Source organism: Tauraco erythrolophus, chromosome 7 (genome assembly GCF_009769465.1).
Source record: "Tauraco erythrolophus isolate bTauEry1 chromosome 7, bTauEry1.pri, whole genome shotgun sequence".
Classification (NCBI taxonomy): Eukaryota; Metazoa; Chordata; class Aves; order Musophagiformes; family Musophagidae; genus Tauraco; species Tauraco erythrolophus.
Genome location: NC_141471.1, coordinates 60,490,989 through 60,514,433, shown reverse-complemented (window position 1 = coordinate 60,514,433; position 23,445 = coordinate 60,490,989). Strand labels below are relative to the sequence as shown.

Below are 23,445 nucleotides of genomic sequence, written 5' to 3'. Positions count from 1 at the left end.
AATTACCAGGCATTACTCCCAAGGTTTACACTGGGACAGGATTTTCTGTTTACAGGCAGGTTACCTTTGGAATACTGATAACAGTAAAAATTTAGAGTATGTGAAAAGCGGCTGATGGTGACAGCTCCACAGCGTAAGATATGTCAGCAGCACATGCTCTGGCACAAGATCATTCTGGCTGCCCGCATACTGGATTTCCCTGGCCATCCCAGCACCGATGGAAAGGAGGGGACAATTCCGGTCTCTCTCTACGGTGTTTCTGCAAGGCAGGACTGTCCCATGTTCTCATCCAACTTGCCTCAGGATTTCACATGAACTCACTGATCCTTCCCCCAGAATTCTTCCTCAGCCTCAGCCAAGCCTCCGGGAAGCGAGCCTGCACTCCTTCAGCATGATGAGCATCTCATTGTTCAACACACCCACAACTGGAAAAACAAACACACGCCGAAACCACCCCGACCAAAGCCATACAGAAAAGCACGTACATGGAAACACACATGGCAAAGGAGTGGGCAGTATCTTTAAACCAGTTACCAAAACAGATCTCCAATTAGACCTTAATCCAAGTTACCAAAATGAGCACCCAGCCTGCCAGAGCCCAGGCATACCAGAGGCGATCACTTGATGGTTTCCAGACTACACAGACACGTAGAAGTCTCTGCCTCGGCAGAGGATTTCAGCTCAACCAACCCCCTCTCGAGCATTTTTTATTTTCTAATCTCACCTCCAAGCACACAGACAATGAACTGTCAGTCACCAAGAGTTCACTCCACAGTGATGACCACTACAAGAAAAAGATGCTTCCCCTTCCACAGGGGGACAGGTAAGTTAAGATCTCCAGCACGCTTTCTCCATCAAATCCTGCCAGTCTCAGATTCCGTGTCAAGGGTCTGCCGGGGCAGCGAGCCTTTGCTAGGACTTCAGAGCAGCTACGCCACGTTGCAGTCACCTGCTAGAACCCTTTTCCTGTACAAAGGGTTATCTGCACACCAAATAATTTGCTTCTTGAAATGCCATACGTATAGCTTTCTAGGAAAAACAGTTGCCTACGTGATCAACCCGAACCAGGAGGTGTGATTTAAAAAACCTGCGTAGTGCTGTACAGATTATCCACAGCCTTTCATCTCACTGGCAACCAGAACTCTTGCTTATATGGTAGTTAAGGGAAAACACGAGATGCATTTTTAGATATCCTTTACTTTTTCAAAATCCCACCTTGTGTCACTGTTTGTTGTCTAGAAATAAGAGTGGATACCATCAGTCACCTCTCCGAAACCATGAACAAAATTAACGGCAAACAAAATTAACACCCCAGCTACAGGTTAAATCCTCCTTCTCCAGCAATCTAATTCCTCTAATTGCCATCCACATTCTGCATTCAGTTTTAGGAAAGAGATACTATTCACACAATGTCTCTCTAAATCAGAGTTCTACCTAGAAACATTCTGCAACCCCAAAAGGGTATTTCATTTAGCACTCAGGCTGGAGAGAAAGGTGTCATACATTTCCCAGACCGTTTTCCCATAGCCAAAAGAGTATTCCTAAAGTTAAAAGCAAGGAATTAGCAGCAAAGTTAAGTCAGTTTGTTACTTTTTTCCCCTCTACTCACAATCTGTCTGCCTGTCATGTCCAAGGTCAAGTATTGAGGACCTTTATTTAGCTAAAAACATTTCCTCCTTCTGAGTGGGTGTTGCAGCCGGCTCAAACGTCCTCTTACTGTCAAATGCACACTAATAGTCCTGAACTGAGCCAAAAGCTTGTGCCAAGCACTAGCTGAGGTGCCATTCTTAAGCTTAAAGGAGAATCCAAATGTTTTTTCACACAGAAAAAAAATTAACATTTGAGCTCTACAACTGCAAAAGACACAAACTCTAATTCCAGTATGATTTTTTTAAATATGCTTAGAACATAGAGAGTTAAACAGCAGAAAGTATCTCTGGTTGAATTAGAGCAGAAGAATCACACAGAAAAAAATATTTATAAATACCTGGATTTTTCTGTGTGCATACCACATTCCTTTTCTCTTCCCTCAAGCCTCCAACAATCCAGGAGGCAATTGCCAGCCTCGACTGCAGGCACTTCCTTTCATCAACCAGCAGCCCAACGGGAGGCAGCTGCCCAGCCTGAGAACAGCACCAGGCTGCTCATCAGGAGCAGTCGCAGCACTGGGATTTCTGGGGAGCCCCTCGTTAGCTGAACCATCCATTTTCTTCTGGCTATTAATGACCCTTCAAGGGTTACCTTCTAGTTTTCTGAACAAGTTGTCTCAGGTAAGTATGTAAGAAAGTATCAAAGTAGATACTAAATAGAGTATTTTACACTTGGAGGTAGAAAATACTTCCCTTATACCTATATCCACCCCAGGCCACCCTCTCCAACAGGATGGTCACGTGGAGGAATTGGTTGGTCACTGGAGGTGCAGGGGCTCTACTGTACAACTGTTTTCTGAGAGGGAAGGTGGCCCTCGGCTTTCCTTTGAGGCAGGAGCCGACAGCTGCCCACAGAAAAGAAAGGAACTGACAGGGTCAACCTAAGACATCAAAAATTCGGGATTTTATGCAGTTTAAAACACAGCCAGGTAGTCCTGGCCTCTGTTGCCTTTGGGCAAGTTAACGCCCAGTGTAAATACAATTATTTTCTAGCAAGTTTTTCCATCTATTCTCTGCTTTCCCCCAAAGCTGCATTCCCATTTCTGAAATGGCAGCCTCCAGACTTGGTGGGGATGAGGTGCAGAGGCAGCAAAAAACTTCCTGTTGGCAGAGAAACATCACTTAGATAGATCACAAGCCATGTTTGCTACGGTGCTACGGCCTAGGGAGCAACAGGAGGAGAATTTCAGAGGTACTTACCCTGGCTGGACGCACTGGTAAAGTCGTACCTGCTATCCCATCACTGATGTGGTCTCCCAAAATAATCCAGCATGGCAATCTTCGGGATTACCAAGCGACTACGCTTCTGCGCATGGTGCGACTCTTTGTCCTGCATCTGCCCCGCGGTGTGGCCCTGCTGTCCTGGTTTACCAGGCACTCTTCAGGCCACCTCCTGGGAACCACCTGGAATGCTCCTCTGTGCAGAAAGAGCTATTCGCCAAGGTTTTCTCAGATAAAACAATTCCGGATATCCAGCAGACACAGCTGGTTTTTGGGGTACGTATGAGAAGTGAGTACGGAGTCGTTCCCACGCTGAGGACTGCTGCCGGCAGCACTCGCATCACAACCTGCTTCCAGCTCCGTAAGCACGCAGGAGCAATGCATTTGAAACACAGCAACAAGCGAGCAATCTACTTCCAAATAAAACAGGAGGGAAAACTTTGTGCGACCATCTTCTGAGAAAGCTGCTTTCACAAGACGGTAGCTAAGGAGCCGCTCGGGTCGTAAACATTTGGATCGCAACTGCCATCCACTGGTACCCACAGTAGTTACCTCGGGAATAATGGGCCAGCACTTACATCAACCCCAGGCCAGACTTCCAGCATTTTACACACAACAGATGTGGTTTTGGAGCTACGGATGAAGCAAAAACATCAAACCTCAGACACAAAGCCCAGGGAGTTTGTTTTCACCAGACTGGGGAATGAGATATTTCTCACGAAAAACCATTTCATTCCGTGAGAGACCTGGGAGTTCCCAGCTGAGGGGACCGTCACCCTCCCAGTTGTCGCGGCTGACGGCAATATGGGATGGGTAATTTAGGGAACTCCTTCTAAAGCCAAAGAATGACTTCACTTCACCTGTGTGAAGTACTAAACCAAAATCTTTGGTTGTGGTTTATTATTTGCAATCATTTTTCATCAAATAATCTTAGTTTAAAATATTTTCCCTACAGATCAATAGCAATACTGAACACTCAGGATAAGCCTGCTACGTGCACACGAAGATGCAGCACGAAGAGTATTTGCTTTTACTCCAATTCCCACCCTTTAGAATGCCAGAGAAAAAAAAGAAACTTTAACAGTAATAGTTGATCAACACTTTATTTATCAAACAGATCCGTTATCCAACATTTAATGGTATCAAACTCAAAACAAATATTTCACTGCGCTTTCTACAAGAACTGTATTAAAAACCAATACAAAATGTTTCATCCAATGGGAATACCAGTTTTTACAAGGAGCGTCTCAGGGAGCTGACAACACACACGTACAGCTCAGGGAAAGCAAGAAAGCAGACACGAAGCGGATAATGGAAACACGGCGCCCTTCCTACTCGTCTCTGACAGCGCTGCGCTACACGGATTTGTGCTCTTTACGTGAGGTGTACTGAGGGGGAGCGTACGGCCTTCCAGAAAAATACGCCTGGTGGGTGCGTTTTCCATTAAACAGCTGGTTACCTTTATGGATCCGATGGGTAGCACTGTACCAAGAGGTCACGGAATCTACACAGCACTCGCAGGCCTGACGTTGTGTTGAAGGACAGGCCAGAACGTTCAGGGGCGTGAGCAGAGGGACTTCTTGATTCCATCACTGTCATCTTGTTTGTTCCCCGTGCCAGACCGCTCCGCTGCCTAAGCTCTAAGTACTTACTCCTCAGTCTAACAATTCCCAAAATAGGAGGCAGAAGCCTGGCACAGCATCAGTTGTATCTGGTATTTATGCCAGTATGTGGACCCCATAATACTGGTATTTAACGTCTAACAGAGCTACAAAGAAAGGGTTGGGAGTCACTGATCAGAACGCTGCTCCAGGAGGCCAGCAAGAAGAGGCCAGGTTATTAGTTCAATACAACACAGCTGGTAACACACCTTGGTCTCGTTACGGGGAAAACCCAGCACGTGCACAGCTACAATTCCAGGCCTGTTTCATAAATTCACAGCTTGTGGAGGTGCTGCAATGGCACAGCCATCACTGGCGTGTGCTGCGACTGGCAAATCGGAGCTCCTGCTGGCAAATACTCTACGAGTTCGTTCAGTTACTGGAAAGAGCACTCACGCGCCTTCCGAAAGGAACTGGGCTCCATGTCTGACGGTTTTTACGAGTTATTTTCATGGGGAATGTGTTCTGGTTTGCTCTCCTGCAGAAGTATTTCAGGAACAGAAGGGGTTTTAAAACTCTTTTTCTCCCTCCCGTGCACCCATCCAAGTGACTGTGTGTTGTTCAGTGATGACTCCAACCGTTAGCACAAAAACAGACCGCGTGGGTCACCACGCCACATATGGCAGCACACTCTTTATCCGAAGGCACTTTTTCCACATACACCTACAAATCCAGCTGACAATCTCCTCCTATGCGAGCAGCCTACCAGCACGCAGGCACAGGCAGACACAGGCCGTCCATCCGAGCACTAACCTTTCGGGAACACGCTTGCCGAAACCTCTCCAGTACACGCCTTCCAACAGCAGGTCAGCTCAGGACGGTTTTTTTCCTTAGCTTTACAGTTCATCGTGTTCCTCTTTGGCCTCCTGGTCTTTCAGCTTGAATTCTTCCGCGGTAACTTTGCCGTTTCCGTCCCGGTCCTGATTGGTGAACATGTTTTTAACAATCTTTTCGAAATCAAAACCAGGAGCTAGTTTTCCTTTGCCAGAATCGACTTGAGCTTGAATGTACTCTGAAAACTAGGTGGAGGGAAAGGAGGAGAAAACAGCTCTCAGTGAAACAGCCGTTTAAAACGGAGGAGTATTTACAAAAGCAGCATCTATTTGTTGTTGACTATTTGGCATTTTACTGCTTATTGTTAAGCGCACGTAAAGGTACACCGCTACTATCCTATAAAGCTTACAACCTAAATTGGACTAATTAGGACAGACACGTGAAGTTAAATCACTCTTTGTGAAGCTCAACAGGGATTTCCTCACTCATTCCAATGAGTCCTGGACCCATAACAAGAAAAGTTCTTTTTTGTAATGTAGGGGGAAGATGAGTTGAAGGGAGAGTGGCACAGGAACAGATCTACATGGCGAGGGGGGCTGAATTTCGCATGCCGACACAAGAAGCTCACACTGTAGAACAGACACCCACCTGCATCTTACAAGAAAAAAGAATGAAACACAGAAAAGAGACTTGAAGCACCAGGATACCGTTACATTCGTTAAAGTAGCTCCAGGCATTACACCTTCCACATGACTCCATGATGGGGAAGGTTGCAAGGTTACAGGGTTAGTTTTCCCTAAAAATCCTTTCCCTTATACGTATGATGAAGTTATTCAAGGTGGTTAGACAACAACTGACAGAAGTCATGCTGCTGGCTTGCCAAAACCAGAAAGTCCACAGTCAAACACAATTTTTCCAACTGCTGTTATTTCTGGCGCTACCTGTTAAATAAGCGTCAGCAATGAGAGCGCTATTTCTGACATTAACTGACACCTTTTAGGCCCACCATCCTCTCCTATCTCCCCGGCTTCTCCTTCTCCTCCTTGCTAGGTGACCAGAAGGATGTGGATATCAACAGTCACGTCCCATCTCACTCATTCTCTAGACTGATAAAAGTGCTTTTCTTCTCTGCAAGGACAGAAGTGGAGGTCAACACAAGAGAGAGGATGAAAAAAGAAGGAAAAGAAGGAGGTGGAAGAGAGCGCTAGGAAGAGGGAAAACGAGATTTTGATTTTACCCCATTGCCTCGTTAAAATGCTGGAAGACATCTCCCGCTGTTCCGTAGGACCACAGCCTGCACCCTGAGAGCTGCAGGCAGCACTACTCCAACAAGGAAGGACAGAAGACAGAACGATAGCGAAAGGCGACAAAGGACTGAAGAAGAGAATAAAAGAACAGAACTTGTCAGTGAAAAGAAAACACAGAAGAAAACTTCATGGAGGTTTACATTAATCAGGGATGGTGTGGCAATGGCCACTGATTTCAGTTAGGGCACCCAATGACATCCTCACAGTGCAGATTTGAAAAGCAAGCGAGGGGAAGGAGACCTGTTCAGCCAGCACACAATTCACCCACAGGCTCTGCCAGGCTCCAGAAGTGCTGAGACAGTTCCTGGATGTGCTGCTGCAGGCTCAGGACTTCACCCTAAACCTCCAATTCCCAGACACTGGAAAAGCCGCTGCAGTGAATGCTCGTCAGATACCAGCTCTGCCTCTTACACCGTGCCCTCAGTTACCTGCTGGTGACCACAGCAGGAGACCACAATGGCAAATGCTCTTTAGTAGCACCGCCGTTCTGGTATTTCTCTTTTTGGTTCTCTCTCTAAAGTTAAATAACCATTTTCTAAGTTGACATGCTGCCTTTCTGTGAACTTGACAAACACCATGCAAGAAGAGGAGGAGGAGAGGAGGAGGAGAAGAGACTGTTTCTCAACATCTGAGTTGATGGTGGTAGGAGAAAGTATCTTGATGATGGTGGTAGGAGAGAGAAAACCACTGCAAGTGCTTTCATTGCCTCAGCTTACCTCCTCCAAAAGAACCTCTCCATCGTGATTCTGGTCTATTTCTTCAAAAAGATTGGGAGAGACTTCACCATTCCATACAAACATGTACCCTTCAGGCAAGCCAGACACCAGTTCCAGCAGTTCGATGTCAAAAACCAATACGGCACTACCAGGCACTTCTCCTTCTGTCACAACAAATGGCAAAGAGGGTATTCATCGTCACCTCCACTGAAGAGTCTATTTCCTTTTAATCTATGATTAAAACTCTCTTCCTGCTCCCACAGGTTCTCTACTGTGATCCCCAACCCCAGTGATCCCACCACCAAATCTTCCAGTTCACTTCAGCAGAGGTGGCTTATGAAAGGAAGCTTTCATACCAAAACCGCATCCGTTCTTTTATTTACAAAGCCAAAACTGCAGGAATTAATCGATTTTCCTTTATCCTGGCAACATGCTGTGTATCAAGGTGCTACTGACAGACTCCAGAGTGTTGCAACAGCTCGGACGGTACCTCAGTGAAACCACAGAAGGAGCTTAAATTATTCTTGAAAAAGAAAACTGAGGTCACCTCTAGCTTCTTGTGCCCAGCAGCGAACGCAGTGTCTCTGCAGACACCTGGGCTTGTACCAGCACACCAACACTCGTGCAATGTTTCACACCACGTGTGTCAAATGCAGTTTGAATGATGGCAGGTACCTTTATAACATCTTTTAACACAGCAGACTTTTTATATTATGAGGAAATTTTCGATTTATTATCTATAACTATACGTTTTTATATAATGTATGCAACATTTTATACTATAATAGTCATAATTTTCCACGGAAGACAGGTGCAAGTGGAAGTGCTTCTTTATCTCATCACAAACTGACTCTGCATTAAGCCTGGCATGTGATGCCCAACCCAGTGTTTATAAAATACAAACCGGTCTGGAGCTATTCAAAGAATACAGCAACTTATGCAGCTGTTTCCATACAAATCAGACTTTGCTCATCTTGGTGATCTCCCGGTAGGCTCCTTTCCCTCAAGCCTTTTAACTCAGAAGACCAGCAACAACCACACCCGCAGAGAGAGGAGAGTTCTTCTCACTCCTATATTGTTCTGTTATTGTTGTCTGCCACTAAAAATTTACAAGCCCCGATGCTTAAAACGGAGCAAACTGCCTCAAACGTGTTGATGTCAGGGTTTCAACAGCACCAAGATACTGTTTCACATCTTACATTCAGTTCATGTAGTCTCTGAATTTTCAATTTTCTTTGAATTTCTAACATATTAGTGCTGGACAGCCCCCTTCAGTTTTGTTTCCTGAACAACACGTCGCATGTCCAAGCGTGATTACCCAACTCCCTATCATGGAGAACAATGTTTACATCCCTCTGCAACACCAGAGTGCCTGGAGCTTTCCATTTTGACAAAGCAGCATCACTGAGGGCATGTGGTGTTCCCTTTTGTACCGTGATGGTCTTTGTAGTGGCCACAGTAACAGTATGTTCATTTCAATGGGGAACGGGGGGTTGTCTTAAAATAATGAAATGAAAAAACTCTAAAAAAAAACCCCATTCGAGCAGGTAGGAGACACTCAGCTTATGTCCTCATGCACACCAAGGAACAGAACATGCACACCTGCATTTCCATTACTCAAGAGATGCTCAGTGGATGTGCAGTAGGTTTGACTCACCAACTCCATCTTCTCCATAACCAAGATGAGGTGGAATAACGACTGTTCGTCGTTCCCCGACACACATGTCTTGAAGGCCCATGTCCATCCCCACCACCACCTGTCCGGATCCCAGAACGATGTTGTAGGTTTTGCCAAGGCTGTGCCTGGAGAGGCGGGGAGAAAAACAGAACAACTCTCAGCATACAGTAGAGAACTTCTGTTGTTCAAAATTACCATAGAAAGAGCAGTTTCTAGCTCGTGTCCTGCCACTGCCAAAAATTAACCTCATGCCCAATGCTCTGTTCTACCTGACGTTGTCCTCAAAGTAGCAAGTCACAGCCAATGCCAAACAGGAGTGTCCCTACTGCTGACAAGTCCTCTGGTACTAAAACGACAGGCTTTTTGAATGAAATCCAATGAAAATAACTAATCCTGCCAATTAAACCCCCAAAGTATTTTATCTTGAAATAAGGGCTTTTGCCTTTCGCGTATTTTTAATTAATGAGTTGGACTTTTTAGCAGACGTAAAAATTCCAGATGTACATTTGTCCCAGGACCACCAACCTATAAGGATCTGGGTGCAGCCACATGGATCGGCTGTCCCTTTAATGAAATCAGTCACTATAATGAAGTAGTCACTTAATGAGGGCAGTTTGGAAGTATGCTGCTACTGCTTTGGTTCTCTATAAACTGCCTTGAAGAAGACAGTCTCGGCGTCCTTTGGTTCCTGCTACAAAACGGGAGTTGAGCATTCCTGCTATACAACACGTGGTTTGAGTCCGAACACATTGCTTGCATACAAACTCGCCTAGAGCACCACGCCACGTGATGGTGTCAATGCCAGCCAGCTTTTCAGCTCTGCAAGCTATTCTGTACACAGTGAAAACCACGAGCTGCTTCCTATGTTAATTGTAACCTGTTTAAAAACAGCTTTTCCCAACTTCCCTTCCAGAAATAAAATATTACTGAGGTGACTTGCGCTATCCAAAAGACGAAGACAGAACGAAAGCTAGCAGAGGTATTCCTGCAGCTACGGCAGAAGCGTATGAGACAGACTGGAGCAGTCTCTGCTTCCTTCATAAACCTACTGTCGAGAGGAAGGAGGAAGAGGAACATTCCAATCAGAGTCACGATCAAGCCCTCTGACAGTTTCTCCATGCTGACACTTATCGGAACGCTACAATGCAGGAAACCGAGCACCCCTGTGTGGCACAAACAGAACGGTGACCATTTACTGCAAAACACCATTTACTAAAAATCAAGGTAGCTTTAACAAGGCCATTCCGAGTGCCTCTACCAGATCTCTCTCCAGAGCAGAGCACTGCGTCAGTGCCAAGTGCTCATCCCTCCCAAGAAACTGAAGGCACTGGGACAGTTCATCCACGTGGAGCACAGTGTCGTTCCAGCGTGACTGGCCCAGACACCGAATTAGCCCATTCAAACAGACTGCCATGCAGGCCACCTCTTTCATCATCACTCCACCTGTAGTGTTTATGTTCTTCTCCAACACGCTCCTACATCCTCTCTGTTCCCAGTTCTCTCATCGTGCTATGACAGACTGTCTCTTTCTTTTCCTCCTCCTATCTATCTTAGGCAGGCAGACATAAAAAGAAAAAAACATTCTATACAACCACTCCATTTTTCCTTAAAAACTCTTTATTCCCTGCCAGCCCGCTTTGCCGGCAATTCCTTCTGCTTTCCCAGCTGCCAGGGACGTTTTCTTCACCGAGTGCCATACTTACGTCGAGTCTAGCAAAGTGCCATCCAGGAGCGAAGCGTTGTAGTGATACTTCAGATAATCCCCCTTCTTACTCAGTACGGTGCAGTTGGAAGGTTTGTACTTAACAGTAATGCTGACCGAATCGGAGGGGTTGTGGAAGTCAACCACGTGGATGTCAAAGACCAGCACTGCGGATCCTGGGATCTTCCCTAAATAGGAAGCAAATTAGGCAAGTAGAGAAAGACACGGAACCCAGACAGGCTCATGGTGACCAGGTACTGCACCCTGGAGGAATATATATTCCCACTATGTCTGCTGCTGAGTCATTTTGCTGCTCTTGTTCAGGATTAAAGGATTACACCTCCGCTGCATGCAACAGATGCAAGGTGCATCCCATGCAGGAAAGAGAACCAGTGGAAACGCTCTAACCACACCCTCAGTTCAACAGTGAAGGAAAAAGTTTCCATTATTCTGAATTTGAAAATTATGCAGAAGTGAAGCAACAGCCAGATATTTCCTGTGACCATCCTAAATGACTGATCTGTGTTTCATGTACCAGCTTATTATGGATCATCAAAGTTCTCATAGGACTTCCCATGCTCCAAGGAATGCCATAATGTCTCAAGTGCTACATTTCCTTAAAACGTCCTGACAGGAAGCAACTGCTTCCCCTACTTCCCAGGGTAATGTGCAATGGCATTACCAGGATTGCCAGACACATACAGACTTCAACAGTGGGTTTTGTTTTCAAAGGAGTCTAATTCCCAAATCAACAGCATAGAATTTGCATTCCCAGAAGAGAGGCTTTTCTTCTACCTCACTTGTTCCGAGTAACATCCCAGGAGGTACTTTTTGAAACAGCAGCCAGAAAACTGATCGGCTGGAAGCGTGATCACATTCAATTTCTCACAGCAACTTTTTAGGCAGGAATGAGTTTTCCCAAAGGAACCTTAGCTGTATGTTACACACACACAGATACTTCACTGTTACACGCATCCACCATTTAAAGAGGTGGTTTAGGAGTCCACAAAACCTGTGGCTGTGGAAGGAACAGGGAGGAAAACTTAACACGATGAATTCCTTTAGCATACAGAGCTCGTTAAGACACAGGAGAAGGAAGATCTCACACTACAGAGCTCCTGGCACCCAAGCACCACTCTGTTAAACACGGATTACCCCAATGAGTTCAGGTCACCAAGTGCCAGTCTGCCTGAAACACTAATTATCCAAACAGTGTCAGGTCATCAATTACCTGTGAGATTGTTCTGCATCCTTATTGTCCTGCCTATTTAGCTAATTAAAATAATTTTGCAAATTCTGGGTGTAATCCTGTCAGTTGCACGCCCACAAAATATTCAACAAATTCAAAAGCTTTTCAAATGCCAAAAAAAAGGGAACATACACTTTAGACAGTTTGAACTACACAGACATGCACTGAACAATAAAGGAAGCATCATTAATTATGGAAGACTTGAATGAAAAGTCAAGCTCACCTCTTCCTTCCTCTCCATATCCAAGATGAGGAGGGATTATTATTCTTCTCTTTTCCCCAGTGCACACACCGAGCAAACCTTCATCCATCCCAGCAATCACATAACCTTTCCCAACATAGGTGTCGTATGTACGATTTCGTGAATAGCTAGGGAAAATATCTGCATTTTAGCAGTGCCAGGTGTTCTCCAGAAAACACAGAATCCTGCAATAGGTCTGCAACACAGTTCTTAAACTAGCTGAGGTCAAGCACCCAGTCCTTGGCTAGCACCAGAGAGGCACAATGCAATCACCACGTTCCATGAATCCAGGCCACCACGCTTCATCCACATCATTTATTAACCAGTCCTGGGTCCCCAGCTGGGGAACAGCGTATTTGCAAATGCATTTTCACTGTATCTTGAACGAAAAATCTCATTTATGTTGTTTTAAACTAATCAAAAATCATGTTTTAATAAGTAACTGAAAAAAAATCACTTTTTTCCTTTGAATTTTCTCTGCCCCAGCTCGACTCGAGTAAGTGCTTATCAGCTAGATAAAGTTTAGCTTCGTTTGCGCGAGACACTTCCGACTATCTCATTTTGCAACCACAGCTATGTAGTTCAACTGCTCCAAGCAGCAGGTGGGATAAATAGGTTCTCCTGGGACTGAAATGAGTCATGCCAACAAAACAGCATCAGTGCTGTTCCTCCCTTCCAAACCATGCCAACCACTTGCACGTAGGCTGAAGGATCTGCTTCGACACCCAACGGTAGAATAAATCAAGCCTACAACAACCACCGATGTTTATTACAAGGACGTGTCTGTCTCCCCTCTGCCTTCAAGCCGTGCCACGTGAAGGCACCACCCAAGGAAGGCAAGGCAGAAAGGTGTTAGTTCCTCTTTACGAGGTAACTCTGGGAAAGAGCAAGGCTAACGTGGACCCTGATGTAATTCAGAGGTTTATTCAACTGCTCTAAGCCCAGACAGCCCTGGGTGAGCTTCCAGGGGCAGTTCTGCTGAACAGTGCAGAGGAAAAAAATGAAAGAAAATATTATTGGAGCTCTCAACCTCAGCCATTCTCAGTGCTCCTCGTATGCTCCCTGTACTAGTGAGAAATTTTTTCCTGGCCAACTCTAAGGCTTTCGAAAAGTACTGTGGGCTGCTCTATTTCTTCACTGATATTCGTTAGATATTGGCCTCTCTTTTAAATTCTGCAGGAAGCCAGGATGCAACACTTGAACAAACAAGCCCTCTAACCACTGTCAGCGCTTTAGAATGATGCAGAGGCTGCTGTCTCCGAAGCCTTTGACAACGGCGCTAACGTACACACTACAGCCATTTTCAAAAACTGTTTAATTGCTACAGACAATACTCGTTTACATCTCAAAAAAGAGAGATTCTGGGCAGGTACATTCTGGATAAGCTGCAATTTCTTAACTTACAAGTTTTCCTATGCTGTAAGTTAAGGTCTACAGTGATGGCTGTTGACACAGGTCTCCTGCTTTCTGCCCTCCCCTCCAGCTGGGTACCTGAGCGGGAGGTCAAAGCTGATTCTGAACCTTACCACACCTCGATTCCATTCCATGAGACACAACACTCTGACTCCTCCTCATGGGAAACAGCACACATGGCATACTACTCAGCTAATGTTTGCAAACTGATCCTGACCCTCAGCTTGCAGCAGTTGCATGAAAAAATATTTCATTAGTTCATTTTGCAAAACGTTTTACACTTTAGCGATTAGTGCCAGCTGTTCTGAAAGCTGGAGGAGGACGTGAAGTACTGCTCGTTAAAGAGCAAACAAAAGTTGGAGGCTTTGGGGAACCTGGTGTAGTGGAAGGTGTCCCTGCCCATGGCAGGGGGGCTGGGACTAGGTGATCTTTGACGTCCCTTCCAACCCAAACCGTTCTATGATTCTGTGATTCTCTAAGTGATGGGAAGCTACAAGGGTACTGTGCATCATGTATTTCTATACATGAGGCTCACGTGCCCAGAGAACTTTGCATCTGAAGTGACAGCGATCCCTCTTCCTTTACCACAGAAACCTCACTGCTGCACTCAGTCTTGAAAGACATCAGCCTTTGGAACGCAAACAGCTTTCAAGCACAAAGGGAAAGGCCATCCCGAGATTAACCTCCGACTAGCTCACTGACTCACAATTCTCCAGACATAAAATGGGAATCACATTTATTTGCTCTCTCTTCAGGAGAATTGCCTATTTGGCAGACAAACGCTACCGGGCAAAGTGTCTCTGGGCATGCACGTCTAAAGCCTACGGAGCTTCAACAGGTGGATCACCACCCCTTGATGGCCTCTGTGATGCTGTCATAACACAAAACAGGTCTTTGCCTTCCTTCCATACCAAAAAGGTTTCTATGAGGTTTTTAAGAAGAAAAGACGCCAACTCCACTCACAAATTCAAAAAGGAAGGAAAAGCAAAGAATTGTACGTGGGTGTATTACGGACAAGACAGATGAGTCAAACTGGAAATGAGATCTGTAGGGCTGAATGGTTCCGTTACCTGGAATCAAACAACGTGCCATCCAGAAGTGTGCCATTGTAATGGTATCGGATAAAGTCTCCTGTCTGGCTTCTCCGCTCGCAGGATTCAGGCACACGCTGATTCTCAATGGTAATACCATCTTTGGGGTTATGGAGATCTAGCAAAACCACGTCAAAGACGAGAGAAGCTTGGCCAGGGATGTCTTTACCTACAAAAGAGTCAGAGCAGGAAAGTGGTAAAAAAAGAGCAGGTGTTCTAGAAGGAGCTTAAACATTCCATGGAAGAGAAGTAACCTATTGCTGCATATCAGGCACCTCCTCTTCCAAAATAAATTCAGGTAATCTGCTTCTAGTCAGTCATTTTGTTTCATGTGTTGGTTTGTCACTTATTTCTCCAACTCAATTATTCCATTCTGTTCCTGTTGCGATGGCATGGCCTCACCAAAAACAACAGCCTCTTCGGCCACATCCGTCTTAATCAATATACACCAGCTCATGTGAGCTGCACAGTTTAGTCTACCAGTATGTCCAACACGCTTCAAGAACATGCATAAAATAACCATCAGGATACAAATTTGATACATCTGCTCTTCCCATCCTGTTAATATCAAAACAGGAGACCACGCGATGGAAGCTGAAGAAGTGTAAATTGAAAATCTCAGTGAAAAAGTACCTTTCCATCAATACACAAATTGGGTTGCTTTGACTGAAAACCATTGAGCTCAAGATGTTGGCAACATTTTCAAATATAACTCCACAAAGTTTTGCTATCCATGGAGCCGGCTACGACAGTTAACAGTAATGAAGTCACAGAAGGGGTAGGAAACCTTGTACACCACAGACACATCCTTAAACATTAGAGCCGAGAAAGAATTTAAGGACGTGTCCCAAACTATACCTAACTGCCCCCTCATTTCACATAGGGACCTCTACGTACAACCTGCAGGCTCCATACATCTCACAGGACAATCCATCTCGTAGTTATCTCTAGGGCATTGGTTGCAAAAAAAAAAGAACAAAACTGGAACTAAAAATACATTTTTCTTTTTTCCAAAAGTTTTCTGCTGTCTGTGGCAGTCATTGAAAAAATTACGCAGTCACCTGACTTGCAGTTCTTGGAGCCACTAGGTATTAATCACAAACTATATTCGCTGCATGAAAGAAAATGTCAGTATATAAAGTTTATAATTGCACCAGTAATATGTCTGTTAAGCAACCTACTGGTTAAATGTTTTAAAATATCTTTTACTTTCCAATCAGTCCGATCATGCACATAACATGTTTTCAACCTCTCTTTCCATCACCTTCTTCCCTCTGCCTGAAATGGGTAACAATGCTGCCCATAAATTTAAAATACACAAAGTACAAGTTTGTTTTAAAATATGGATGACTTGGATTAAAAAAAAAAAAAAGAAAAAAAAAGGAGTAACTTTTACCATCCCCTTCTTCTCCGTATGCCAGGAAAGGTGGTATTGTGATAATGCGCTTCTCTCCTACGCACATTCCCAAGAGACCCTGGTCCATACCAGGAATCAGCCATCCAATTCCCACATAGGTATCGTAAGTTCTCATCCGATTATGGCTAAAAACGAAAAGGAGAAACAAAAAACCAAAACCAAACCACAACCAAATGTCAGCCAGCCACAGGAAAGCACAGTATCGAGCACTCCAACTTGCTGCTCCAAACACGTTGTTCCTTGATTTACCAAGGGCTGGCTGGGCAGTGTTTCCAGAGTGCTTAGCTATCTCAGGAACGTGACAGAGGTTTTGAGAAGTGGCTCACGAACATAATGGCAGGTGTTCTTGAGGAGCCATTTTCTGCAGAACTTTAATGAAGTACACATGCTGTAAACTGAAAATCTCAGTATGAACGTGCTGGTAGCTCAACTTCCTCACGAGCTCTGCTGAGTTTATAAAGCTGTCTCCAACGTGCACAGCTGTGCTGCGATGGTTACAAAACTGTGAGCTGACTGCAGTAAGCAGTAACACAGATACAGCGAATGGAATTTTTAAAAAGGAAGGATCTGGCCTGGAAATGCTCACGCAGAAATGACGTACTGTTTCATTGGTTTGAGTCAGTACTTCAGTCCCATAATCCCTGAATGAATTACTGACATTTATATGATGGGAGACGCTGGAGCACCTCTGCTATGAAGACAGGCTGAGAGAGTTGACGCTGTTCAGCCTGGAGAAGAGAAGGCTCCAGGGTGATCTTATTGCAGCCTTCCAGCACCTAAAGGGGGCCTACAGGAAAGCTGGAGAGGGGCTTTTTACAAGGGCATGTAGTGACAGGACAAGGGGCAATGGCTTTAAACTGAAAGAGGGGAGATTTAGATTAGAGATAAGGAAGAAATTTTTCACTCTGAGGGTGGTGAGGCACTGGAACAGGTTGCCCAGAGAAGTTGTGGATGCCCCATCCCTCGAAGTGCTCAAGGACAGGTTGGATGAGGCTTTGGGCAACCTGGTGTAGTGGAGGGTGTCCCTGCCCATGGCAGGGGGGTTGGAACTACATGATCTCTGAGATCCCTTCCAACCCAAACCATCCTATGATTCTATGATTTCTTGTCTTTCTGGGCAATTAGCATTAATCGTTATACAACTGAAGAGGGAGGAAGTGATGGTTTAAAGTGACATCAGATACCTATTAAAGACAAAGACACACAAGCCAGCTGCGTACCTTGAATCAAACAGGGTCCCATCTAAGAACGTTCCATTGTAATGGTATCGTACGAAGTCAGACACCTGGACTGTCCGAGGACACTTCTCAGGTTTGAAGTAAGTCTGAACCTGCACTTCGTCCTCCAAGCTCCAGAGATCAACGAGAAGCACATCGAAATGGAGCACAGCATTGGGGGGTATCACACCAGCTGCAAAACCAAACCAACACGACCAGGTTTAGTTCCATTTTTCTACAGGACATCAGCAAAAAGGGAACCAATCTATACATTCCCTACTTGAAATCCATGATGTACAACTTGCTCCTTTTTGTGCTTACATCCCCCTGTCGCCTTGTCACTGCTGCAGCTACATAAGCGGGGGAGAATCTGGCAACATGAACTGTTATCTAATATGTCCCTCGGGCAAACTGCTCTTGATTTAGCATGTATTGCCCCCGAGTCTGCAGAGCACAGCTGCTTTTGGCACTGACAAGACCTTGCACAGCACCACAGTGCCAAAACACAGTAACTATTGAACGGCGAGGTAGGTATGAACAAAAAGTTCACTTAAGTAGCAAGGTTCGTTTGCAGAAGGTTCTCTGCAGCTCCTCCTGCCGTATGCAGAGGGAGCCGGAGCGATGAGATGGGCTACAGGCTTCACAAACAGCCCTGAGCGGGTGAGAGATCCTCTCTGAAGTTCACTACTTGCAATTTCTACCCTTTTCTTCCGTGACTCCACTTTCTATCTGCTCTGCTGAGTCACTTGCACAACCAGCTGTTCACCGCCCCGACGCTGCACTTACAGACGCCCTCGCTTCCGTAGGCGAGCTTGGGGGGAATTTTCACAAACCGCCGCTCGTTCACGCACATGCCGACCAGAGCTTTGTCCATCCCAGCGATAAGCTGACCTTTTCCCACAAACACGTTGAACGTGGATCCCCTGTCATAGCTAGAGGGAAAAGCAAGCAAAAGCGTTAGCGGTTTATTCACCCACCGTTCCATTTGAAAGTTTATCTGTGCCTTGTCTCCCCCTTCCCCTGTCAGCATAACTTCACCGTGTGATAGCTGCTAAAAGAAGGGGCAAACCTAAATGTTTCTGAGACCTGAACCCCGGTCTCCTTCTGTTCACTGCTCACCGTCCATCTGAAATGCTTTCCAGCAATGTGCGCTGTATACTGCGGGCACCCAAAGCCCCTAACCACAAATGGCTCGTTTATACAGTAATTCCATAAGCAGCACTGGAAAACTATGGACAAGAAAGAAGAATTAAACACTATTCCAAGATATGAAAGGGTGGCTGCTCCACAGTAGGATCTCAGCACAGTGATTTCGGTGAGCCACGCCACAAAACTATTACACGAGACTGATAAGCTTTACGATGTGAAGCATCACAGCTGGGGATTCTCTGGGAGATAAGGACAGGGAAAAAGACACCTTTTCCAGTAGCAGTTGTGAGATTTGCCAATTGGTTATCTATTTTCTTCAACTGGTTACTTATTTTCATCTCCACACTCCCAGCTCTCTTGTCATTAAGACTTAAATAATCAAAAAATGGAGATGTGCTTTAAAAAGCGAGTTTGCCAGACCCAGAATGACGAGAGCAGCTAAACGACCTTCCACTGGGATAACGCATCGACATTTAAAAGGTGAAAGAAACGATGCTTCCATGATAACGAAGCTTTCCACAGAGAGCAGCAGCGCTACCACAGCAGCACGCTGGCATGAGCTCATGTGACCAGTCTGACTACCTTAAATCCACACACTGACCCCACTTTGTGCCCAAATTGCTGTTATTTAATTTTTTTAAGCAATGCATAAACATGCAGCAGGAAGCATTTTGAAAGCTTCATGCCTATTTTTAAGCTTTTACTGCTTCCATTTTCTTAAATTCCTTTTACAATTTACAGAACTTTTTTTTTTTTCTCCTCTGGATAAAAGGCAGTACTGGAAAAAATAATTGGAAAAAAAAGGCTTCTGCCTCTTTGCCTGCTAAAACATTCTGGAAAGCAGCCAGCAGCTAGATATCACTAGGGAAATGATGTCAAACTTTCCTTCAGAGAAGGAACACATCACTTCCACAACATACTGAGACTCCTAACAGACCCAGAGCCTCAAATCCCTCAAATATTTTACTGAGTGATCTCTCTGTTTGCTCCATCATTTTTTTTTTCTGGCAAACATTTCCCTTAGAACAGACAACCCTCTATGCAGAGCATTCGGTTTCGGTTGCACAAATATTCCTACTCCCAGACAAGGATGGAAAATATTTAAATTAGCTCCTGAAAAATTCTAGTACACACACAAAAACATAATTAAGATGTTAAGACTAACGACCTAAATAGTTTCTAAGAAACCCCCAAAAGTGGTATTTTGTAGGAATTGACAAAGTTTGGCAATACATCTGGGATGCACTTAAAACAGAAGAGCTTTTTTTTTGCCAAAGATAAACCTACAACTAAGAAAACATCGATGCTAAGCAGAGAAGGGAACAAAGCAGTGAACAGATCATGCAGCTTTGCAGGACTGACTTTGCAGATTCCTTAAAACTAAGCAAAATTCGTTTCTATTGGTGGGATTTACCAAATAACAGCAGACGACTAGGCAACTAAATTCAGACTTTAAAATGCAGATCGTTTTATGACCATGGAAATAAAAATGTAAATACCAGTAGGGGAAAAAAAAAATAATAAACAGGCACATGAGTTAATTTATGTGACATGGTCATGATTTCTACGACTTTGTCAGCAGCCTGTTAGCAAGAGCAGCAGTATTACTGCCTTCTACTTGGAAAGAGAGAAAAATAATTTTAAACCTCAAGAACATTTTCTGCAGCTGAAGAAGAAACTAAGTAAAACTGCTTTAGTTCAACACACGGAGTGTTTTCTAGACCAATTTCATAAGAGTGTTTGCTGAAACTGAAGCTGGTAAGCACTTCCACAGACTTCGACAAAAACCCACGTAGCAACCCTGACAGGCAGCAAAATCAACTTTCTAATAGGCTAATTTTAGTATAAATTCACTGAATATCTTTAACTTGTATGCAGGGAACACTAAAGATTTTACAAAAAATACTCCAAAATATTTCTTCCATTAACCTACAGAACATAAAACCCTATTTTCCATTGTCTTAACATGACAAACCACCGTCATCAATCTTAAAAAAAGACCTAAGTTAGCAAATAACAAAAATGCACGTCAACATGAGCTGCCATCTGGAATAAAATTCATGAGCTGAACAAACCTGACTTTTTGCACCCTTCTGAAACAAAGACGGCCAAGTTAGATTAGATTCCGGATAAATTTTGATTTTGACAAATACTCAAGTTAGATGAGACTCTCATCGTTATTATTTATTTACTGGTATTTAGAGGACTTAGAGACAAACACTGTACAGTTCTGCACAGCCTGTTCCTGCCTCAAATAGTTCCGAGCCAAATGACACGGAACTTGGAATTAAACCGGAGCCAGCACCTGGGGAGCCCCTCCAGCTGCCCTGCCTCCGTGCAGAAATCCACTGCTACAACGCTGCGCACAAGTAAGCCCCAGCAGATATCTGCAGAAACCAGAAACACATTTGTGAGCACATGGTGGTTTCCAATTGCCGCATATCGGTAAAACGAGCCGCCAGGATGCTGCCTTTGCGTGCCCTCACATCTGCAGCTAGGACTCCTGTTCCGAGACCATCACTTGCCAATGAACTCACCATCCTCGCTGCGCTTTTTCACTGGAACACCAACTGAGCCACCAGCTACCGTACCCCGCGCGTTATCCGCGGAAGCGCTGGTGAAGTGGCACTACTGGAGCACTGAAGCACAGTCCGCTCCAGAGGAAGAGCTGAGCTCACTTTGAAAAACAGTTATTCCCCTAAGGCTACAGATTTTCCTTGAAGCACAAGGAAGATTACCAGGACTGCTGAAAATACATTTCTTTTTTTCTTTCCCAGTAATACTTTGATCAGTGGCAATGAATGAAGCAAGTAAAAACAAATGAGCTGTCAGCAGCATCAGCATCCTTCAGAACCTCCTGATCCCACTATTTAGGCTTCCTGATCCCAAAATAACAGCAGGAGAGCAGCCAGGCGCTCTGCTGTACATAGGTCACATTTATTCAAGCGTAACTAATCCAAAAATTTCTACGTAAGCACAGCCTGATAATTCTTATATTTCTGGTAAAGATAATGGTTCAGAAAGGCTTCTGTTCGAGCAGGTTTGAGCCTGGAAAAGATACAGGAAACGTACAGAATGAAACAGGCAGGAAATCACTAAACACTGTGAGAGACCATGACACCATCTATGCTCTTGCTAACCATGTTAACCAAATATCCTTACGGTCTTCCCTCTTGGAGCAGAAAGCCCCTGGCCAGCACCTTGGAAAAGCAGCTGGAAGAACGCGGCGGGGATCCATCAGGGCATGCAAACTGCTGCGAACCGGACCCAGCCATGGCAGAGGTCTCACCTCCAGTTCTCAGCAGTCACGACCCCAGCTCTTTGCCCCTTCATGTTCCAAAGACATCCTCCCATGGTACGTCCTGCTTTGTCACTCATACGGCATCGCCCAGCTTGACACCAGCCCAACTGGTCACCCCAAAAAAGGGCTCGCAGGCCACGGCAGGCAGCAGCAACAAAGATCAGGGGGACCTCAACTGAACCTCCATCGCAGCCACCATCTCCGGACACCCACGAGCACACCCTCGTGGGGCGAGCACCGCTCCCCTCCTCTCCCAGCGAGCCCCCTGGCACGAACCGGACCCCGGGGGGCCGCTCGCCAAGCAGACCTGGAGTCGAAGCGGCTGCCGTCGGGGAAGGCGCCGAGGTAGTGGTAGCGCACGAAGTCTCCGGGCCGCACGGCCCGCGGGCAGCTCTCGGGCACGAAGCGCCGCTCGACGTGCACGTCGGCGCCGTCCCAGGGGGGCTCGGCGGCGGGCACCGGCGGCGCCTGGCACGCCGCCCAGCTCACCAGCAGCGCCGGCAGCAGCAGCAGCGCCCCGCAGCCGGGGCCGGGGCCCCGCCGCCGCCGCCGCCGCACGGCCGCCGGCCCCGCCATGGAGGGCCGCGAGCGGGGCAGCCGCGGGGTGCGGCAGGCGGCGAGGGGAAGGACGGGGGAACGAAGGGAAGGGAAAGGAAAGGGAAAGGAAGGGAAGGCGCCCGCCCGCCTCCGTCCCGGCCCTCCCGCTCCTCCTCCCGCCGCCGCTGCAGACTTGCAACGTGGATGAGGAGCTCCCGCCCGGCACGGAGGGGAGGAGCAGCCTCGGCGCCGGCTCCCCCCAAACCCGCCCCCGCCGCGGGGTTGCGCAGCCCCAGTTCGGAGCGGAACGGGGCAGCGCCGCCACCCCCCGCCCGTCCGCCCCCCTCTCCCCGGGCTGGCGGGGCGGGGGGGGGCGGCGGTGCGACGTGGCGCTGCCCCCGGGCCGCCCTCCCCGCCGCTCCATCGCTCCCGAACGCGGCTGCGCCTCGTAACCGACAGCCTCCCCCATCCCGCCGTGCGGGTTCCCAGTAGCGGCTGGGCAGCCTGGGAGCGGTGCTGGGCAGCCTGGGGGAAGCTATCCCGGCACGGCGGTGAATCCCGGCTCTGCAGCGGGGGCTGTTGTTACGGTGCGTGCACCGTGGCACGTGCACTCGGGCACGACCTGGAATATTTTGAAATACTCATTAATGTTTATAAATATGGAAAGGGTGACTGCCATGAGGATGGAGCCAGGCTCTTCTCAGTGGCATCCAATGATAGGACAAGGGGAAATGGATATAAGCTGGAACACAGGAGGTGCCGCTTAAACATGAGGAAGAACTTCTTCCCAGTAAGGGTAACAGAACACTGGAACAGGCTGCCCAGAGAGGTTGTGGAGTCTCCTTCTCTGGAGATGTTCAAAACCCACCTGGACGCGTTCCTGTGTGATCTGATCTAGGTGGTCCTGCTCCGGCAGGGGGGTTGGACTAGATGATCCTTTGAGGTCCCTTCCAATCCCTAACATTCTGGGATTCTGAGATTCTGTGAAGATTTACAATCCCATTGCAAACATTCCGGTTTAGCTCAGAACTCTGAAGACGATACAAGGCTGTGTTGGCATCTCCTGCTTGAGCTGCCCCAGTGCTGTCACAGGTATTTGCAATATCCTGCCAGGGAAACTTT

General features: G+C 46.3%; 1 protein-coding gene across 1 annotated transcript; it reads right to left on the bottom strand.

The window, feature by feature from the left end:
- Nucleotides 1-3,983: 3,983 nt before the first annotated feature.
- Nucleotides 3,984-22,362, bottom strand: FKBP9 (FKBP prolyl isomerase 9). Its single transcript, XM_086614542.1, has 10 exons — nt 22,094-22,362; nt 18,123-18,268; nt 17,340-17,529; nt 16,099-16,244; nt 14,682-14,871; nt 12,181-12,326; nt 10,710-10,896; nt 8,986-9,131; nt 7,329-7,492; nt 3,984-5,550 (listed from the first exon to the last, which is right to left on the bottom strand). The coding sequence occupies exons 1-10, from the start codon at nt 22,360-22,362 to the stop codon at nt 5,368-5,370; spliced, it is 1,767 nt and encodes a 588-aa protein (XP_086470668.1). The 3' UTR covers nt 3,984-5,367.
- Between the last annotated feature and the right edge of the window lie 1,083 nt (nt 22,363-23,445).

What these genes read in the sequence shown, in the direction of transcription:
- FKBP9 (XM_086614542.1), bottom strand. Translation starts at nt 22,362, where the DNA reads ATGGCGGGGCCGGCGGCCGTGCGGCGGCGGCGGCGGCGGGGCCCCGGC. An exon ending in GGCAGCCGCTTCGACTCCAG is followed by an intron (nt 18,269 to 22,093) that starts GTCTGCTTGGCG and finishes TTTTCCCTCTAG; the next exon opens with CTATGACAGGGGATCCACGT. An exon ending in GGCACGTTGTTTGATTCCAG is followed by an intron (nt 12,327 to 14,681) that starts GTAACGGAACCA and finishes TATTTTCCCTAG; the next exon opens with CTATTCACGAAATCGTACAT.